Genomic DNA, 17,840 nt, shown 5'->3' with positions numbered 1-17,840 from the left:
TGCACCAGCCGGTTATGTTCCTACGGCTTTCCTCTCAGCAGGAGCTCGTTCAACTCTTGATGATGATCATGGCAATTCCAGTGTCTGCCGTTTTCATATTTTCATACCCTTGATCGCTGTCAATCGTTTGCCTTGAGTCTGGCGAGGAGGAATTGAGTCTGGCGAGGAGGAAGGATTCTACGGAAAGACGTGATTATTGCCCGCTGCACTGCGGGATTCGGATTCATCCCATGCCAGAGAGCGACACAAGACTCCACGGAATTAATAACGGATTTATCATTATTTACTAGAGCATACTGACGAATAGGAACTTTACATCTATACATATTTTTGGACTTCTGGGGAAAAAACATGAGCATGAGAGGTAAGAAATATGTATATTTTTTCTATTCAGATCCAGCAATGAGGCTAATAAGTTGGGCGAGTTTAAATTAGATTAAATTGTGCAATTGAGAATTATTAAAAAAAAAATTTTTTAATTGTTTGATCAATGCGGGATTAGTCCCCATTGAAAAAAAAATATTCGTTTGAGTTTCCTTCTATCAGAAGAAAAAAATCTTAATGTTGTGCATGGTGTTAACTCATTCAAATCACTCCCCTCGAGAAAGTCTGTAAATTTAACTATAGTCTGACCCAAACACGAAATATGAATAAAAAGATATAGTCATGCAGGAAATAATCTGATACAACGCTATAGTTGGGCTGAATTGCAAATTAAGCGGATGCAGAGAGGATGAACGTGTTTATATATGCCCCCACTTTATATTCCGAATATAAAATCAAGTTATATCAGAGAAGACAAAGCTAAAAGTGTTAGGCAAGGATTAGTTTAATTAAAGAATAGGAGTTTAGTTTCACCCATTTATAGACTTTTGAATAATTAATATGGAAAAAGTTTGAAAATTTCAAGAAAACAACCCAGATCGCGCTATAGGCAGATTATTTTCAAGTATAAAACAAACCACACATGTATTTTGAGTATGTATTGTATATATTTAATTTATTTAATGGTTGTGTTCAAATAGTGAGTAGACCACACAGTCAAAGAACATAACTTGCCCCGCAAGTGATGATATTTCTTGGAATTTTTAAATTGTGACCCAGATGAGGTTTAAAGGTTGGTGTATTTGCTTCCAAGAAACTATCTCAAAATAAGCCTTTCAGATATAATCACAAACTATGGCATAATGAACCAAAACATATTGAGGGGGTTACATATGGCATATCGCGTAAAATCAATAACAAATTGGGAGATGGCGAAGTGAGCGACCAAAAAGTTTGACATTTTTATTTAAAAAATCCAATTTTGTTATAGATTTTGACATATAAAAAATATTATCATATTTCACCCTTCTCTCTTTCCTTTTCTCTTCTTTTCTTGGTCGTGATTTTTTTTTGGGGGGCGAGGCCACCCCAAGCCCCCCCCCCATCTAGATCTGTACGCCAGTGACCACAAATATAAAAAAGGCTTTTAGATACAAGCATGTGATCAAGAAATGTCAGACATTATAATGATCTTAAAAAAAACAACGCCCAGACGACTTTATTTTTATCGCATGACTTTTGATATTTGCATAAAATGTATGCCGAAGAACATAATTCCTCTAAACCACATGTATTTGCAGAGGCGGCGCTATCGGGGGGGGGGGGGGGGCGCTCCCCTATGATTTTCCAAGTAGTGAAAGGGGGGGGGGTAAAAAAAATCATGAAAAAGATATATTTGTCATGTAATTATTTATTTTCCTGGAGAGAAAATAGATCGTCTTGCCCCCTTGTCAATTATGATGGAGCCGCCCCTGTGTGTTTTTGGCATGTTTGGATACGGATTAAAAGTATATTGGTGTACGTGTACTTTACCATGAGGGTTTGAATAATACCGGATTTTGTATGAAACAAATCTCACATTGGCTTCTTGAAAACCATCATGCCGTTGAATGATGTAAAAATATGAACAAAATTTAGCGGATCTTATCAAATGATAGAATATGACAAATGATGATAGCTTCATGTATAGGTGTATGTAAACTTGATTTCGAATAAAAGAAAGCAAATCTCAAGTCGATTAGGCCTAATTGAAAAACATCATGACTTGTCATCATATAGTTTTATTATACATGTATGGGAATAGAGAAATCGTTCTATATTTGAGTAAAATAAAACCATTATTGCTAAATGGGAGCACTCAACAGATGAATATAGATGCTCGAAACATTATTTCATTGGTTTTGCTAATTTTTCAGATCTCCAGAGTGACTACCTCAATAGATCTACCTTTCTTCACACACATGTGATTTCATGGATTGGATGGGGGGGGGGGGGGGGGCAGTGGCGATACCAGGGGCGGGGGCATGGGGGCTTTTGCCAAGTTGGAACTGTTTCCCCCTTTCAGTTGTATCCTAGATATTTTTGAAAAATACTGCAGAGAAATTTGTAAATAGTAAGTGTATGCTGTCACAAGCAACACATTCAAGCTGTAAAATATTTTTACAAATCTTGGACAAATTTCTCGCACTAATTTGCGCTCGATTTTGCGTAACTTGCATTTTTCTTGTCAGCCCTTATACCCAAATATTTTTATGTTGCATTATTACAAAATCTTGGTAAGAGTCGAATCAGGTATAGCGATAAGAAAAACACGTTACCCCCCTAATCTCTCCCTCTCTCCCCTCTCTCTTTCTCTCTCTCTCTTCATCTTTCCATCTCCCTCTACAGTATAACTCAGTCAGTTCTTTAGATCACAGAAACATTGTTCCCGCGTTCTTTTGAACCCCAAAATATAGACAGATATCAACGTCGACATACCATCGTAGTATTTTCTGGTAATGCGAGATCAAAAACCCAATTATCGGAATATTTTGAGAAGAAACAACGTCTAGCTTCTTCTTCACCATTTTCTTTCTTTTCGTATATTTTTTGTTGGGTCCCCGTGCTTGTGTCAGGGATCAAAATGTGCCTGAGAAAATAGTGCAACTTTATTTTTTTCTTTTACTATTCCCGCTGTTTTAACATGATCCTTGACACTGTGCATACTTACGTCAAATCACATGTATAAGACATACAATTGAGCAAGTATAAAGCAAGTTGACCACATGCATTTCTGAAGAAACCATATACTTCTCAGTAATAATAGATTTTGAAAAGAAGATAACAGATATAAATAAATGTTGAAAATAAGAAAAAAAAAACAAAGGAAAGAAAAGAAAAACAAACCAAAAATGGAGAGAAAGAAAAAAAGATCTTCCTTTGTTCTCTTAATCCTGTGTAATGTCAATATTTGAATAACCAGTAATAATATATTGTCTCTATTAAACATATTGCAAAATTCAATTTAGTTTTATTATTACATAAGGTATATTTCATATAATTTTCATTACCTGAACATGTAAATATTGCAACATCGAATTTTATCCTGTAAATACTTGCAACTATTGACATTCATTCTTTGGACTGCGAGAATCGAAATAGCCAATAAAATCGTTCAATCAAAAGGATTGAAAGAGTGAAATAACGAAGCCCCTAAATAAAGAATTTAGAAAAAAGATAGGAAAGTGGGGGTGGGGGTGGGGTACAGTCCCATATAAATTTCAAATTGTTTCAAATTATTCTATTTCTTTTTAACAGAGCAAAATAAACTGGCAGTATATAATTACAATGACATTTGCAAAATAAAACTTATACAAACAACGTATGAATAAGTTATTCAAATAACAAACTTATGCAAATAACGTTTCGGATACTAATATCCCACAAATTATTATCAGGGGCGTAGACAACGGGGGGGATGAGGGGGATGCATCCCCCCCACCTCACAAGGTGGGGGGGATGGCATGTACAATCATCCCCCCCAGGTTTTGGGGAATGATATTTGGTTACTTAATAAGTCATAATGATGATAATAATAGTAATAATAATAATGATAACAATTATAATATTAATAATAATAATAATTATGATGATGATAATAATAATCCTCATCATTATTGTAATTGTGTTTATTGTTATTAGCCGCATTCACACGGTGAAAGCCAATTCAGACGGTAAAAAAAAGAAAATCTTACAAGTATTTTGTGGTTATCTTGTGGTTTGGAAACCACAAGATAACCACAAGATTAATCGCGCATATTTTGCAGTGCGCGCAATCTCGTGGTGTGGAAACCAAAAGATAACCACGAGTTATTACTCCATGGAGTGATACTGTTTATGTTTTTTGTATCTGTATGTTAATGAGCCGCTAGCCAATATCCATCTATGGATACTATGCCTGTTTCTTTGAGGTAAAAAAAAAAGCATAGTATGTACGTATTCATTATGCTTTATAATGAACAGACATATTGTTATTTGTTTGTTGTTTATGTGTTCTATTCACAAATGGCCACAGAGGCTGTTTTCATTCATAACCACATACCCATATCAAGACAACAAAGACTATACCTGCGTGTACACAGTTGACATTGGTTTTTTTTCTGAAGAGGTGTAACAGCAAAATTCACAGAGATAAATAAATACGTAGTGTGGTTCAATATGCAATACTATGTGTCAGTCTATTCTGTATTCGTATGCCACGGTGTGTAGATCTTGTCGATGTATGTCTGTCAATTCAATGCGCAGTATGTGTGTGGTGCGCGCACCCGTGTGTGTGTGTGGGTGTGTGTGTGGGTGTGTGTGTGTGAGGGTGAGTATGTGTGTGTGTGCGTGCGCGCTTGTGTGTGTTATTCTACCTCATTAAGTATGCATCAGATTGCACGATTTCAAGTTCAAAATTGCAAAAGCTCCCTACCGTGGGAGGGGGGACACCCCCCTCCCACACCCTCCCCCCGCTCGGTCGCTTCGCTCCCTCGCTCGGGTGCTTCGCGCCCTCACTAGCGTTGGCAGCCCAGTCATCCCCCCCAGGTGTACGAACCTGTCTACGCCACTTATCCCACTGAATGCAGATTCCTGTTGTCATCATTGCATACACGTTTACATGAAAAGTATGATGAATCAATATAAACCAATTAAAAAGGGAAATTCATGGAATTCATGTGGTATATTACCACATGACCTTGTAGGTGCATGGTGCTGCTCGCATAATTTACGTTGCAAAGCTTCAACCTGAAAAAAAACATCCATGGCATGATGGCTATGCTATGATTAGAGGAACTTTCGATGAACCTTATAAATATATGATTTTTATTGAATAACAACTCACCATTTAATAGAGTGAATTTTCCATATCATTTTCCCTGCCTGCCCCTGTATAGGCCCTTGAAAAGAGGCATATAGTGGTCAACGTTCATGACGTCCTTGGGGTTTAAATAGGACATTTCCTAGAGATGAGCGAAGTGAGCGAGCAAAAATAACCCCTAAAACAAACAGAAAACACGACCTTTTTAAATTGAAAGAAGTATGTAACGCATTGTAACTTAGCATCCAGAAAATGATTTCATAAAATTTCCCCTCTTTTATCCCCTTTCATTTGTCTTCTTTTTTAAAAACCTATTTTTCTCGGTTGGAGGACTTTTTTGGGTGGGGGGGGGGTTAAATGCCCCAGGCCCCAAATTGTATTTACCCCCATCGACCTATCACATGTCCATGCTATTATAAAGATGTCTCCGCGTACATACCCAATAGAAACAGACATCTCGTAGTGTCACGTCTATGGCGCGCCATCTGTTTCATAAAGGCGATAAACTCAGTTTATCGCCGAAAAACCTAGTTTATCAATCGAAAAACCTAGTTTTTCAATTGAAAAACTAAGTTTTTCGCCGATAAACTTAGTTTTTCGCCGATAAACTAAGTTTATCACTTGAAAAACTAAGTTTATCAAGAAAAACTAAGTTTTTCAATTGAAAAACTAGGTTTTTTTGATAAACCTAGTTTATCAATTGAAAAACTAAGTTTATCGGCGAAAAACTAAGTTTTTCACCGATAAACTAAGTTTTTCAATGAAAAACTAAGTTTTTCAATGAAAAACTAAGTTTTTCAATGAAAAACTAGGTTTTTCAAGTGAAAAGCAGAGTTTCTTGAAAAACTTAGTTTTTCGACTGATAAACTGAGTTTTTCTAGATAAACTGAGTTTTTCAAGTGATAAACTTAGTTTATCGGCGAAAAACTAGGTTTTTCAAGTGATAAACTTAGTTTTTCAATTCTGATAAACTAAGTTTTTCAAATCTGATAAACTGAGTTTTTCTAAGAACGCCATTTGTCCCATAAAGGCGATAAACTAGGTTTTTCAAGTGATAAACTGAGTTTTTCTAAGAACGCCATTTGTCCCATAAAGGCGATAAACTAGGTTTTTCGCCGATAAACTAGGTTTTTCAATTTCGATAAACTAAGTTTTTCAATTCGAAAAACTCAGTTTATCGAAATCGAAAAACTAAGTTTATCGAATCGAAAAACCTAGTTTATCGCCGATAAACTTAGTTTTTCGCCGATAAACTAGGTTTTTCGATTTCGATAAACTAAGTTTTTCGAATTGAAAAACCTAGTTTATCGAAATTGAAAAACTCAGTTTATCGAATTTGTGAGCGGGCGCGCGCACTTACTGCATGCATTTACACGGCAAACAAAGCTGCCGTTGCGATTATTACAAGAAACACAGTATTTTACCACTTTTACCACGTCTGAAGTTAGTTTTGGACGTCAAATTCATCAACGCCAACTGTACTGCTGGATAACTGAAACTAAAGCCAAGGTAAGTTCCAATTATATATTTTTTTATAATACAACGGCAGCCATGGTTGTCGGCTTTCATGGTGTTACTGTTAGTGTTAACAAACCTGACACTCCAACCTGAGCAGCGGATACCGCTGATCCCTGCCCCGAATATCGGGGGAGAACAACGGAGAAGATGATGGTTCGATGCTTTCCGTGCCGCTTGGTTGCTAACCCAGAGAGCCCACACCCGCGAAGCTGCCCGGCGCGGCCGCGGTGTGGATTCTCCCTGCTGCCTGGGTACGATTACGATTCTGCTGCTTTGAGTATGATATTGATAGCTAAGTAAGAAGAACTTTTGTCCATGGTGACTCGATGCTAATGTTGTAACTTAGGCATGAGCGCGAGTGCCTGTTAAGTGTTACCATTGAGGTTATCCAGCACAGCAAGAAGAAAAAAGCACGGAAGATGTATTTCATTTTCAACACTGAAAGTATAATTGATCATACCCAGGCCCGGGAGCGCCGGCATGCTTCGCGGGCCGGCGCCCAGGAGCTCACCGTGTATTTACCCATACTCACAGGACAAGGGTAGATTATGTTCACTATAGTCTATATCTATTAATCTAGCAAGATAAATTGTGAAAACAGAAATTACCACGATGGATGAAGGTCTATCGAGTGGTACATGATGTAGTATCCTGACATCGAGGCACGGACTGGAAGTTGGAACCTCAAAAAAACGAGAAGTTCTCCCAGGTCAGATCGAGCTCACCGTGTATTTACCCATACTCACGGGACAGAATACCTCGTGATACATCTCCTAATTTTTTTCAAAATTCATAACAAAATGGCTGATCGAGACTGGGGTAGCAGGAGATAACTTATTCGTTTTTTTGAGATTCCAGTCTGTACCTCGATGTCAGGATACTGCCACACGATTGACCTTCATCCATATAATCATGGTAAGTGCATAATTTCTGTTTTCACAATTTTCTTTCCAAGTTATTGAGACCACAATCTACCCTAGTCCCATGTCTATGTTTAAATGCACTTTGGACTCCTGGGCTCTGGCCTGCTTCAGGCCAGCAGGCATGTGCAGCAGGCATGATTTTAGCTGTTTCGCTGTAGTTTTTCAGGCAAATTACACCATTATGTTTCATTCCTGACTTTCTGAGTCATGGTACTTTCCACCAAGAAAGTGAGTAAAGTATGAGATAAATAGGTATATATATGTAACATACAAATGTGAAAATTTGGAACGGAAAGTGCACAAGTCAAATGAAAGTTTTAACGCATGTATTAAGAGCCCATTACAAGCGGCTAGGTTCAATGCTTGTATTTTCTGGTAGCCACTTTTGATGACAACAAAGGGCGATGAAATGTCCAGCTCCTACGTCACTCTCAATGGGACGGTTCGCCGATGAATATTCATTGGATCATGTGCATGGGTGTGTGTGTGTGTGTGTATACTATACCGAGTGTAAATAACGAGAGTTTTCAAATGGTGAGTGTGACAGCATTCAAGGTACACGAATGAAACACAGACAAAGGCTTCTACGGGAGCTTCGAGACTTTATTCTTGACTCATCTCATTTCGATTAATCATCTTCAAACTCTGATATAGCTCCAAAAGCTCCGTGAAAACTGTATCAATGAAACATACAAAAAGGCATCATAAATACATTGTATACACTTATGTGTGATCATCTGATAATTCACTCTTTCTTCAAGCAACAAACTAAACAATTATTGTGAAATGTGCTTATAATCTGATAATAAAATGTGTATATTGACACATTGATTTACACAACAATTAGAGTTACCACTATACTATCAATAACTTCAGGTGTATCTTTGTGTTTTAAATATGAAGCTACCATATCTTGACTTTCTGCTGACCTACATATAGTGTAACCTTTCTGGTCATTAATTCCACAAAACAAATCCTGAATTATCTTATTTTCAGTAAACTAATATCAAATTCAGTGAACATACATGAATCTCCTATTCATCACTATGTCATCTTCAAATGTGAGGATCCAATGTATAAGCTATAGACTTGATCTTATTTCTTGCTTACACAATCTTATAACACACATGTGAATGTATAATTGTTATGTAATCTACATGCACAGTAGCTGGATTTAGAACCTAAAATAATTCAACTTATTTTCATCTTTAACATTTATAATTTCATAAAATAAAGACTTCCTATGAGACACTAACCTCTTTGCCTCCTTATTGTATCAAATCAATAACCAGGTTTCCAGAATTCACTGGAACATGGATGATTGTGTCACCTCAAACCTGTCAGTTCTTCCATGTTTACATACAGTGATTGGTGCAATGGAAAACACTGTCCTAGAGAGAACACTAGCTGGCGCTATGTCAATAAATGCCTAGCACAAGCAATATTGATAATGACATATATGCACTGTGCTATATACATGACCAAATGTTTTTATAAAACATAACCAGTGATAAATGTTATATCATCATGGAAATATGAAATATATTAAATAATGTTTCTGCAATATTTCACATCAATATCAAATGAGAAATCATATATTTTTCAATCAACTTTCACAACATGGCTCCTTTAAATTTCACAAATTTACCCAACAACTATGGGCTTGAAAAATGAATAGATTTATGCTACTTTCCGTTTAACGTATTCAACGCATAACATTTCTGGACGTGACATCAATCTGCAAAAGTACCATAATGTTTGCTGGACAAATGCATACAAAGAAAATACAAATTTACCGAATTGACTAACAACGAACTCTCCATTTTACTGTTAATTGAAAAACATCCATTCACAATTGTGTTTACTTACACATGGCTGTAGCCCATAGATACTTAAACTTTTCTCCACATATCAGAAAATACTTAATGTAGATAAATCAACCTTAATAAAAAACGACATTTGTTTTTATCATTTTTCCACGTATCAAAAAATGCATCAACTAGGCCTATGATTAATTTAATCAAATTTGATAAGACCTTTGAATTTAAAATAAAACAAATTTTGACTCAAATACTCTGCTTCATTTGCATAAATTCATTGTTCGATACCATATTTCTCGACAATGGGAATCAGATAAAAGTCTGATAAAAATTTATAAAATGAACTGTTTATATGAATTCTGTCTTTCAAACTCAAGTTACGTACAGTTTTTCAGGTCATAGATACATGTACTTGAATGGCATAAATGGTGAAAATATTTGCCCTGTTAATAACAAATTGTAATATATATGTAACATACCAATATAGATACTTTATTTTACAATATTTTCTTCTATACCTTGATTTCTTTGAAAAATTACAAAAGAAAACAACAATATACATTCCTGTACTTTGGAAATACCAGTCTTGATTTTAGACTCTTGAGTGAAATAAACATATATAGTCTTTAAATTCAGACCTTTTGCTGTTTCAAATTGTATCCTTAGTCTTCAAATTCAGACCCTGTAAGTGGAATAGATAAAACATATAGTCTGGGTTTCAGACACATATCAAATTAATACTGTTCAGTCTGGTCCATTCAAATATTAGTCTATAGTTCAGACCCAATTCAGCGATTTTCTAATTCAAGCGTTCAAGGCTCCTTGGCTAGGAATCTACCTGGTCTTCATATGAAAGTAACAGTACTAGTTTGTGAATAGGGCGATATAAGTAATTCACTGAAGTAGTTCGCTTTCCTGATGCTGCTAGTTTTCGATCGCCTACTGCTACCTTCACTTTGCGAACGCGATTGTCTTCAGATTCATAACTTTCGACGATTCTCCCAAGTGGCCATAAGTTTCGAGGTAACTGATCATCTTTGATGATTACGACATCACCAACTTTCATATTACGACGAGTATGAGTCCACTTCTTTCGTGATTGCAGTTGGTTCAAGAACTCTTTTTTCCATCGGATCCAAAACTCATTACAAAGGTGCTGAACCCTCCTCCAGCGCTTCTTCAGGTAAACATCTTCACGAAGAAACCTCCCAGGTGGTGGCAGAATAACCTTTGTCTTTTGGGTCAGTAGATGGTTTGGAGTTAGTGGTTCTGGGTGGTTGGGCTCATTGAGGAATTCCACAGCCAAAGGACGACTGTTGACGATAGCAGCTGCCTCACAGAGCAAGGTACGAAGCGAGTCGTCATCAAGTTGGTGACCATTTCGATGCAGTAGTGCATCGAGTATGGTGCGTACTGAACGAATCTGTCTTTCCCATGCCCCTCCCATATGACTCGAGGCTGGGAAATTGAACTTGAAATCAAAGTAGTCACAGCCCTCTGTAAGCAGGATAGATGCCACTTTCGTTTGGTCCATTTCCTTCCATGCTTTTGAGAGTTCAGTCGCTGCACCAGTAAAGTTTGTCCCTCTGTCTGATCTCAACTGCCTGATAGGACCACGTATAGAAACGAAACGTCGTAATCCATTTATGAAGGCATCAGTAGTCATTGAATTTAGCGTTTCTATGTGAATTGCTCTTGATGCCATGCAAGTAAAGATGAGGCCATACCTTTTCAACTCTTTTCTGCCTTCTTTAATAGTCCACGGGCCAAAACAATCTACACCACAGTAAGTAAATGGAGGACTAGGTGTAAGCCGATCTTTGGGAAGATCAGCCATCTTCTGACTTTGGACTGGTTGACGGAGTTTACGGCAGGTCACACATCTGGAGATAAACTTGGATACAAAGTGGCTGCAACCAAGGATCCAGTATCCCTTAGCTCGGACGTGGTTGATTGTCATACCTCTTCCCTGGTGAGCTATTTCTGCATGGCAATGGGCAACTAGGAGCTCTGTAATATGACACTGTGGGAGAATGGCAGGATGCTTAAGCTCGAATGGTCCCTCAACCCTTGTCAGTCTACCTCCAACTCTAAGAATTCCTTCAGTGTCTATGAAGGGATCCAACTGATGTAGACGGCTCTTAGACTTGACAAGACGTCTGCCCTTCCGAGTAGCTCCTTCTATGCCACCCAATGTCCGTAGCTCGTCTTCGAAAGCATCTTTCTGAATATGTCGTATGATCTCTGTCTCAGCATTGACAAGTAGTTCGGTGGACAGAGGTTGAATGGCGATCTTGGCTTTATGTGAATCCTTTTGCTTTTCCTGGCGGCATCTCTGGAGGTAAAGCTTGAGACGAAGACAGTTGGCTACTGCCCTCTTGACTTGATGCCAGGTAGAGAATCGTCTGAGTCTCTCAAGATCAAATTTCTCTGCATGCTTGATCGTAGTATGGGAGCGCTTCACCTCAGGGTCGTTCGGAAGAATTGTGCTTTCATCTTCATTCTTCTCATCTTCGACGTCATCCTTCCACAAGAACCCTGGGCCAATCAGCCACTTCGTCATCTCTTGTTGGTCAACTCTGATCCCTCTAGATGCCTGGTCAGCTGGGTTATCTTTGGTTTCCACATAATTCCACTGAGATGGTGATGAAGCATCTCTGATTTGTTTCACCCTATTAGCAACGAATACGTGGAAACGTCTTGTCTCATTCTTAACGTAACCGAGCACAACTCTACTGTCCGTCCAAAAGACTTCTTTGTCGATTGTGAGACCCAGTTCCGTTTTAAGAAACAGGCTTGCTTTGACTGAGAGCAAGGCTGCAGTTAGCTCGAGTCTTGGAATTGTAGGTGTCTTTACAGGAGCAACTCTGGACTTTCCAATAACTAGAGCACAGTGTACATCACCCTTCTCATTTATCAGTCTCAAGTAGGTGCATTGACCATAGCCTATGCTGCTGGCATCTGAGAAATGATGGAGTTCCACCCTCTGGATCGCACCAAAGTTGTTAGGCTTGAAACATCGATTGATTGAGAGACTCTCCACCTTTACAATGTCGTTCTTCCATCTCTCCCATCTTGCTTGGAGGTCAGCACTCAGGGGATCATCCCATTCGGCACCACCTTTGCATAATTCTTGAAGAATTAATTTGCCGGGAAGAATAACTGGAGCTAGTAGACCTAGAGGGTCATACACCGACATCACAGTTGCTAAGATTCCACGTCTGGTCGAAGGCTTCGGGTCAAATGTTATCCGAAACTGAAATGTGTCTGATTCCACACACCACTGTACTCCTAACGCTTTCTGGATTGGTAAGTCATTGTGGAATAATTCTTTGGTTGTTAGATCCTTGGCTCTTTCTGCTTCAGGCACATCTTCAATCACCTTTCGAGAGTTGGAGATAAATTTGTGTAAGTGTATCCCACCTTTCTCACATAACTCTCTTGTTCTCACGATCAGGTCAGTAGCCTTCTCAGCTGTAGGGACCGACTTCAAACCATCATCGACGTAAAAGTCATGATGCACAAAGTCTTTTACGTCTTTTCCAAATTGCTGTTCATGATCTGTTGCTATCTGTTTGAGGCAGAAATTTGAACAGCCTGGCGATGATGAAGCTCCGAAAAGGTGTACTCTCATACGCAGATCACATACAGGTTGTCGATAGTCTCCGTCCTTCCACCATAAAAATCGAAGATAGTCACGGTGATCACTTCTGACTTGAAACTGATAGAACATCTCCTGTATGTCACAACTAAAGGCCACATAATCGGTACGGAATCTACATAATACTCCTACTAGATTATTTGTCAGATCTGGGCCGGTTAACAGATGATGGTTCAGTGCCTCACCGTTGCACTGTGCACTGCAATCAAAAACCACACGAAGCTTGTTGGGTTGCTGCACTCCGTGGTGAGGGATGTACCAAAATGTGTCAGCTTCCCTAGATGAGTTTGGAACATATTCTGCATAACCCTTCTCTATCAGTGCTTGAATCTTTTGAGTATAAAGCTTGTGATACTCAGAGTCCTTTTCAAATTTTCTCTTTAAGCTGCCTAACCTCTTCAAAGCCATATTTCTGTTGTTCGGCAGCTTAGGATGTGTTTCCTTGAAAGGAAGGGGTGTTTCATAGTGTCCATCGTCTGTGACGCGAATCTGCTCCTCCATCAGTCTCAGAAACTTTGTATCATTTTGAGAGTAAGGCCGCTGTGATCTTTCAGGAGCGAAATCTGCTTCTAAGAGCTTGACGACTTGATGAGGTGCTATCTCCTCTCTAACTGTGGATTGGCATGAGAACAAGACTTCGGTAGGATGACCGTCTAGCTGCACCTCCTCAGGAAGGACCTTCACCATGGTACGATGGCTTATACCTATTGGGTCATTTTCTTTACAGTCATGATCCACCATGCCTATGACACTCCATCCCAGATCAGTCTGCATTGCGAAAGGTCCTCCATGTACCGGTGGGGGAATGACAGCTCGAGGAGCAAGTGCAGTAGGACAATCATAGCCTATAAGTAAGGCTATCTCACAATCCATCAATGGCGATAGGTGATCTTTAATGGACTCCAGATAGGTGAGATTCTCGACGACTTCAGGCGTGGGAATGTGAGTTCTATTCGCCGGCATGATATCACGGGTATAAGATGGTGGTAACATAATCTCCTTATCACCATTTAAGGCCCTCACCTTGAGACCTTTAATCTTCTCGCTTGCAACTCTTTCCTCAGCCTTGGACATTGTTGAGAGGAGTAGGTTGACCTCTGTACCCGTAACTCCCATTTTTTCCTTCGTCCTTCGAAGGATAAACGTCGTGTCAGATTGGGTATCAAGCATTGCGTATACCAACAACTCCTTTGGCGTTGAAGTATGGGATAACCATACTGGAACAATAGAAGAGGTTTTTGAAGTATGGGAGCTACTCTTGTTGCTTGATGCATGGGACGAATGAGATTCCTCTGTCTCATGCAGAGAGTCATCTTCTTTAGATTGTCGCTTACTACTCCAATTATCATCATGAAGTGCTGTAGGATGTCTTTTCTTACACCTCGAACAAGTGCTCTTATAGCGACATTCCTTCGATCTATGACCAGGCTTAAGACATCCGAAGCACAGATTACACTTATGGACAAATTTTCTCTTCTCTTCCATAGGCTGCGATGCGAAAGAAGTACACTCTGCCAGACGGTGCTGTCCTTTGCAAAAAAGACAGGCAAATTTCTTCTTGCTTCCTTCATCTTTCTTCTGTACGCCAGTAGATAGAGTCCTAGCTTTAGACGATGGTTTCTTTTCCTGAACAGACATTACTGATACACTTGCTACCTCTGCTTCTTCTACGATAAAGTTCACAAAGACAGGGAATGGAGGGAATGAGTTCGTATCTCTTCTCCATTGAACAACCTTCCGACCCCATCTAAACGTGAGCCAGTCTGGAAGCTTCGACAGTAGCTTTCTGTTCTCCCTCTCATCGTCTAGGTGGTTCAAATGATGTACAACCTGAGATGCAGCAAGACATTGACGGAGAAAATCACCATATCTTCGGAGGCCATCTGAATCCCTTGCACCTATCTTAGGCCATGCATCTAGCTTGTCCCGAAATGCATTGGACAGGACAAACGTGTCTCCATAACGTTTGTCCAATTCCTGTCTTGCGATTGTGTAAGCATGGTCGTTACTAAGGAGTGAGTATCCCTGAACTAACTCAAAGGGACGGCCCTTTAGGTACTTCAACAAGTAGTAAAACTTGTCTTCTGGCAAAATTTCTTTCTTTTCAATGAGCATGTCATAAGCTCTCTTCCAAGCCGGATACTGTAGGGGGCTTCCATCAAAGACTGGTGGCTCTGGAATAGGGAGTCGATTGAGTCGCATCTGGTCAATCAGACATGATGTGAGGAATTCTGGGTCTTGATGAAGCTCTTGTACAGGATTTGCAGGCTCCTCAAATGTTTGTTGTTGTCTAGGTCTGAGATCTTCGTTTGGAATTGGTTTGTCAGCATTGACTTTCTTTTCAACCCCGTTTTCTTGACGTACTTTATCACTTTGAACGTCATCTGTATTGTTGGGTTGTAACTGTTGATCAAGCCATTGTTGACATCTACGTTTCGATGAAGAACTTGACGTAGACAATCTCAAACTTCCTTGGGCGGCTCTCACTCTATCGTATGTTTGTTTCATTAGAACTGAATGTTCTTCCTCTAGCTCATCAAGTTTTGCTTCACTGTTTTCCTCTTTAGAAAGCATCTTTGCAGCTGTAGAAAATTCTTCTTGAGCTGTTATAGCATCATCCGTAATTGCCTGCAGAGCATCTCTATGGGATTTTATGGCATTAACTTCTGCGTCTTCATCTGTAAGAAGAGCCCTTAATTTCGTTGATGATCTTCTCCATGAAGTAATGCAGCTTTTCCATTTCTTTTCTTTCACTTCTAACTGCCATTGCAATCCCTTATTGGTAGGTTGACGAATTCGCTTGTCACCTCCGACTGCTCCAGGTTCAGATAAGCTTTCCTCGCGATGAGTAGACATTTTCAGATGACTTCCATTGATTATAATTGTGAAGACAGACTGACTCTTTAAAGGCGATAGAATTCAAACTTCAGCATGGCGAGAGATTTCATTCTTCAGAATGGGTAGACCTTTCACTCTTCAGAGTGGCAGAGTTTTCACTGTGACAGCATTCAAGGTACACGAATGAAACACAGACAAAGGCTTCTACGGGAGCTTCGAGACTTTATTCTTGACTCATCTCATTTCGATTAATCATCTTCAAACTCTGATATAGCTCCAAAAGCTCCGTGAAAACTGTATCAATGAAACATACAAAAAGGCATCATAAATACATTGTATACACTTATGTGTGATCATCTGATAATTCACTCTTTCTTCAAGCAACAAACTAAACAATTATTGTGAAATGTGCTTATAATCTGATAATAAAATGTGTATATTGACACATTGATTTACACAACAATTAGAGTTACCACTATACTATCAATAACTTCAGGTGTATCTTTGTGTTTTAAATATGAAGCTACCATATCTTGACTTTCTGCTGACCTACATATAGTGTAACCTTTCTGGTCATTAATTCCACAAAACAAATCCTGAATTATCTTATTTTCAGTAAACTAATATCAAATTCAGTGAACATACATGAATCTCCTATTCATCACTATGTCATCTTCAAATGTGAGGATCCAATGTATAAGCTATAGACTTGATCTTATTTCTTGCTTACACAATCTTATAACACACATGTGAATGTATAATTGTTATGTAATCTACATGCACAGTAGCTGGATTTAGAACCTAAAATAATTCAACTTATTTTCATCTTTAACATTTATCATTTCATAAAATAAAGACTTCCTATGAGACACTAACCTCTTTGCCTCCTTATTGTATCAAATCAATAACCAGGTTTCCAGAATTCACTGGAACATGGATGATTGTGTCACCTCAAACCTGTCAGTTCTTCCATGTTTACATACAGTGATTGGTGCAATGGAAAACACTGTCCTAGAGAGAACACTAGCTGGCGCTATGTCAATAAATGCCTAGCACAAGCAATATTGATAATGACATATATGCACTGTGCTATATACATGACCAAATGTTTTTATAAAACATAACCAGTGATAAATGTTATATCATCATGGAAATATGAAATATATTAAATAATGTTTCTGCAATATTTCACATCAATATCAAATGAGAAATCATATATTTTTCAATCAACTTTCACAACAGTGAGTGTGTATAAAACAACGTAGGGATAGGAGTTTATTTAACAGAGAATGAGTAGTATAGTGCAGAAAATAAAAGCGTACAATGAAGTTTTACAGAAGAGGAAATAATATAAATATATGGAGGACAGTGCAAGATGAGGTAAGGCAAGTACAGTGATGTTGTTTTTTCAAAAGTATTAGTAGAGGAAATAATACAAATATATTATTGAGGACAATGTAAGATGAGATAAGGCAAACTTGTGTGCAGTGAGGGTTTTTTCAAGAGGAGATAATACAAATATGGAGGACAATGTAAGATGAGATGATCAAGGGCTCAAGGCAAGTGTACAGTGAGAGCTCATCTTACATTGTCCTCTACAGTCTACATCATCATTATACATTATTTGATAAAACCTCAATGTACATGTGCCTCATCTTACATTGTCCTCTACATATTTTTTTATTATCTCCTCTTTTGAAAAAACCTCACTGTACACTTACCACAGCTCATCTTACATTGTCCTCTTTTTATCTTATCCTTATACATTCTTTGTTAAAACCTCACTGTACACTTAATTGCCTCATCTCATCTTACATTGTCCTCTAGATATATATTTGTATTATCTCCTCCTTTGAAAAAAAAACCTCATTGCAGACTTGCCTCATCTCATGTTACATTGTCCTCTATAATATATT

At 38.4% G+C, this 17,840-nt stretch overlaps 1 protein-coding gene across 1 annotated transcript; it reads right to left on the bottom strand.

The window, feature by feature from the left end:
• Positions 1 to 8,187: 8,187 nt before the first annotated feature.
• Positions 8,188 to 17,153, bottom strand: LOC135156343 (uncharacterized). The gene is made up of 2 exons (XM_064108509.1): positions 16,801 to 17,153; positions 8,188 to 16,218 (listed from the first exon to the last, which is right to left on the bottom strand). The coding sequence occupies exon 2, from the start codon at positions 15,940 to 15,942 to the stop codon at positions 10,252 to 10,254; it is 5,691 nt and encodes a 1,896-aa protein (XP_063964579.1). The 5' UTR covers positions 15,943 to 16,218; positions 16,801 to 17,153; the 3' UTR covers positions 8,188 to 10,251.
• Between the last annotated feature and the right edge of the window lie 687 nt (positions 17,154 to 17,840).

The sequence above is a fragment of the Lytechinus pictus genome, chromosome 13 (assembly GCF_037042905.1).
Source record: "Lytechinus pictus isolate F3 Inbred chromosome 13, Lp3.0, whole genome shotgun sequence".
NCBI classification, from domain to species: Eukaryota; Metazoa; Echinodermata; class Echinoidea; order Temnopleuroida; family Toxopneustidae; genus Lytechinus; species Lytechinus pictus.
Note: the sequence above shows the minus strand (reverse complement) of the source record. Positions and strands in the feature narration are given on the sequence as shown.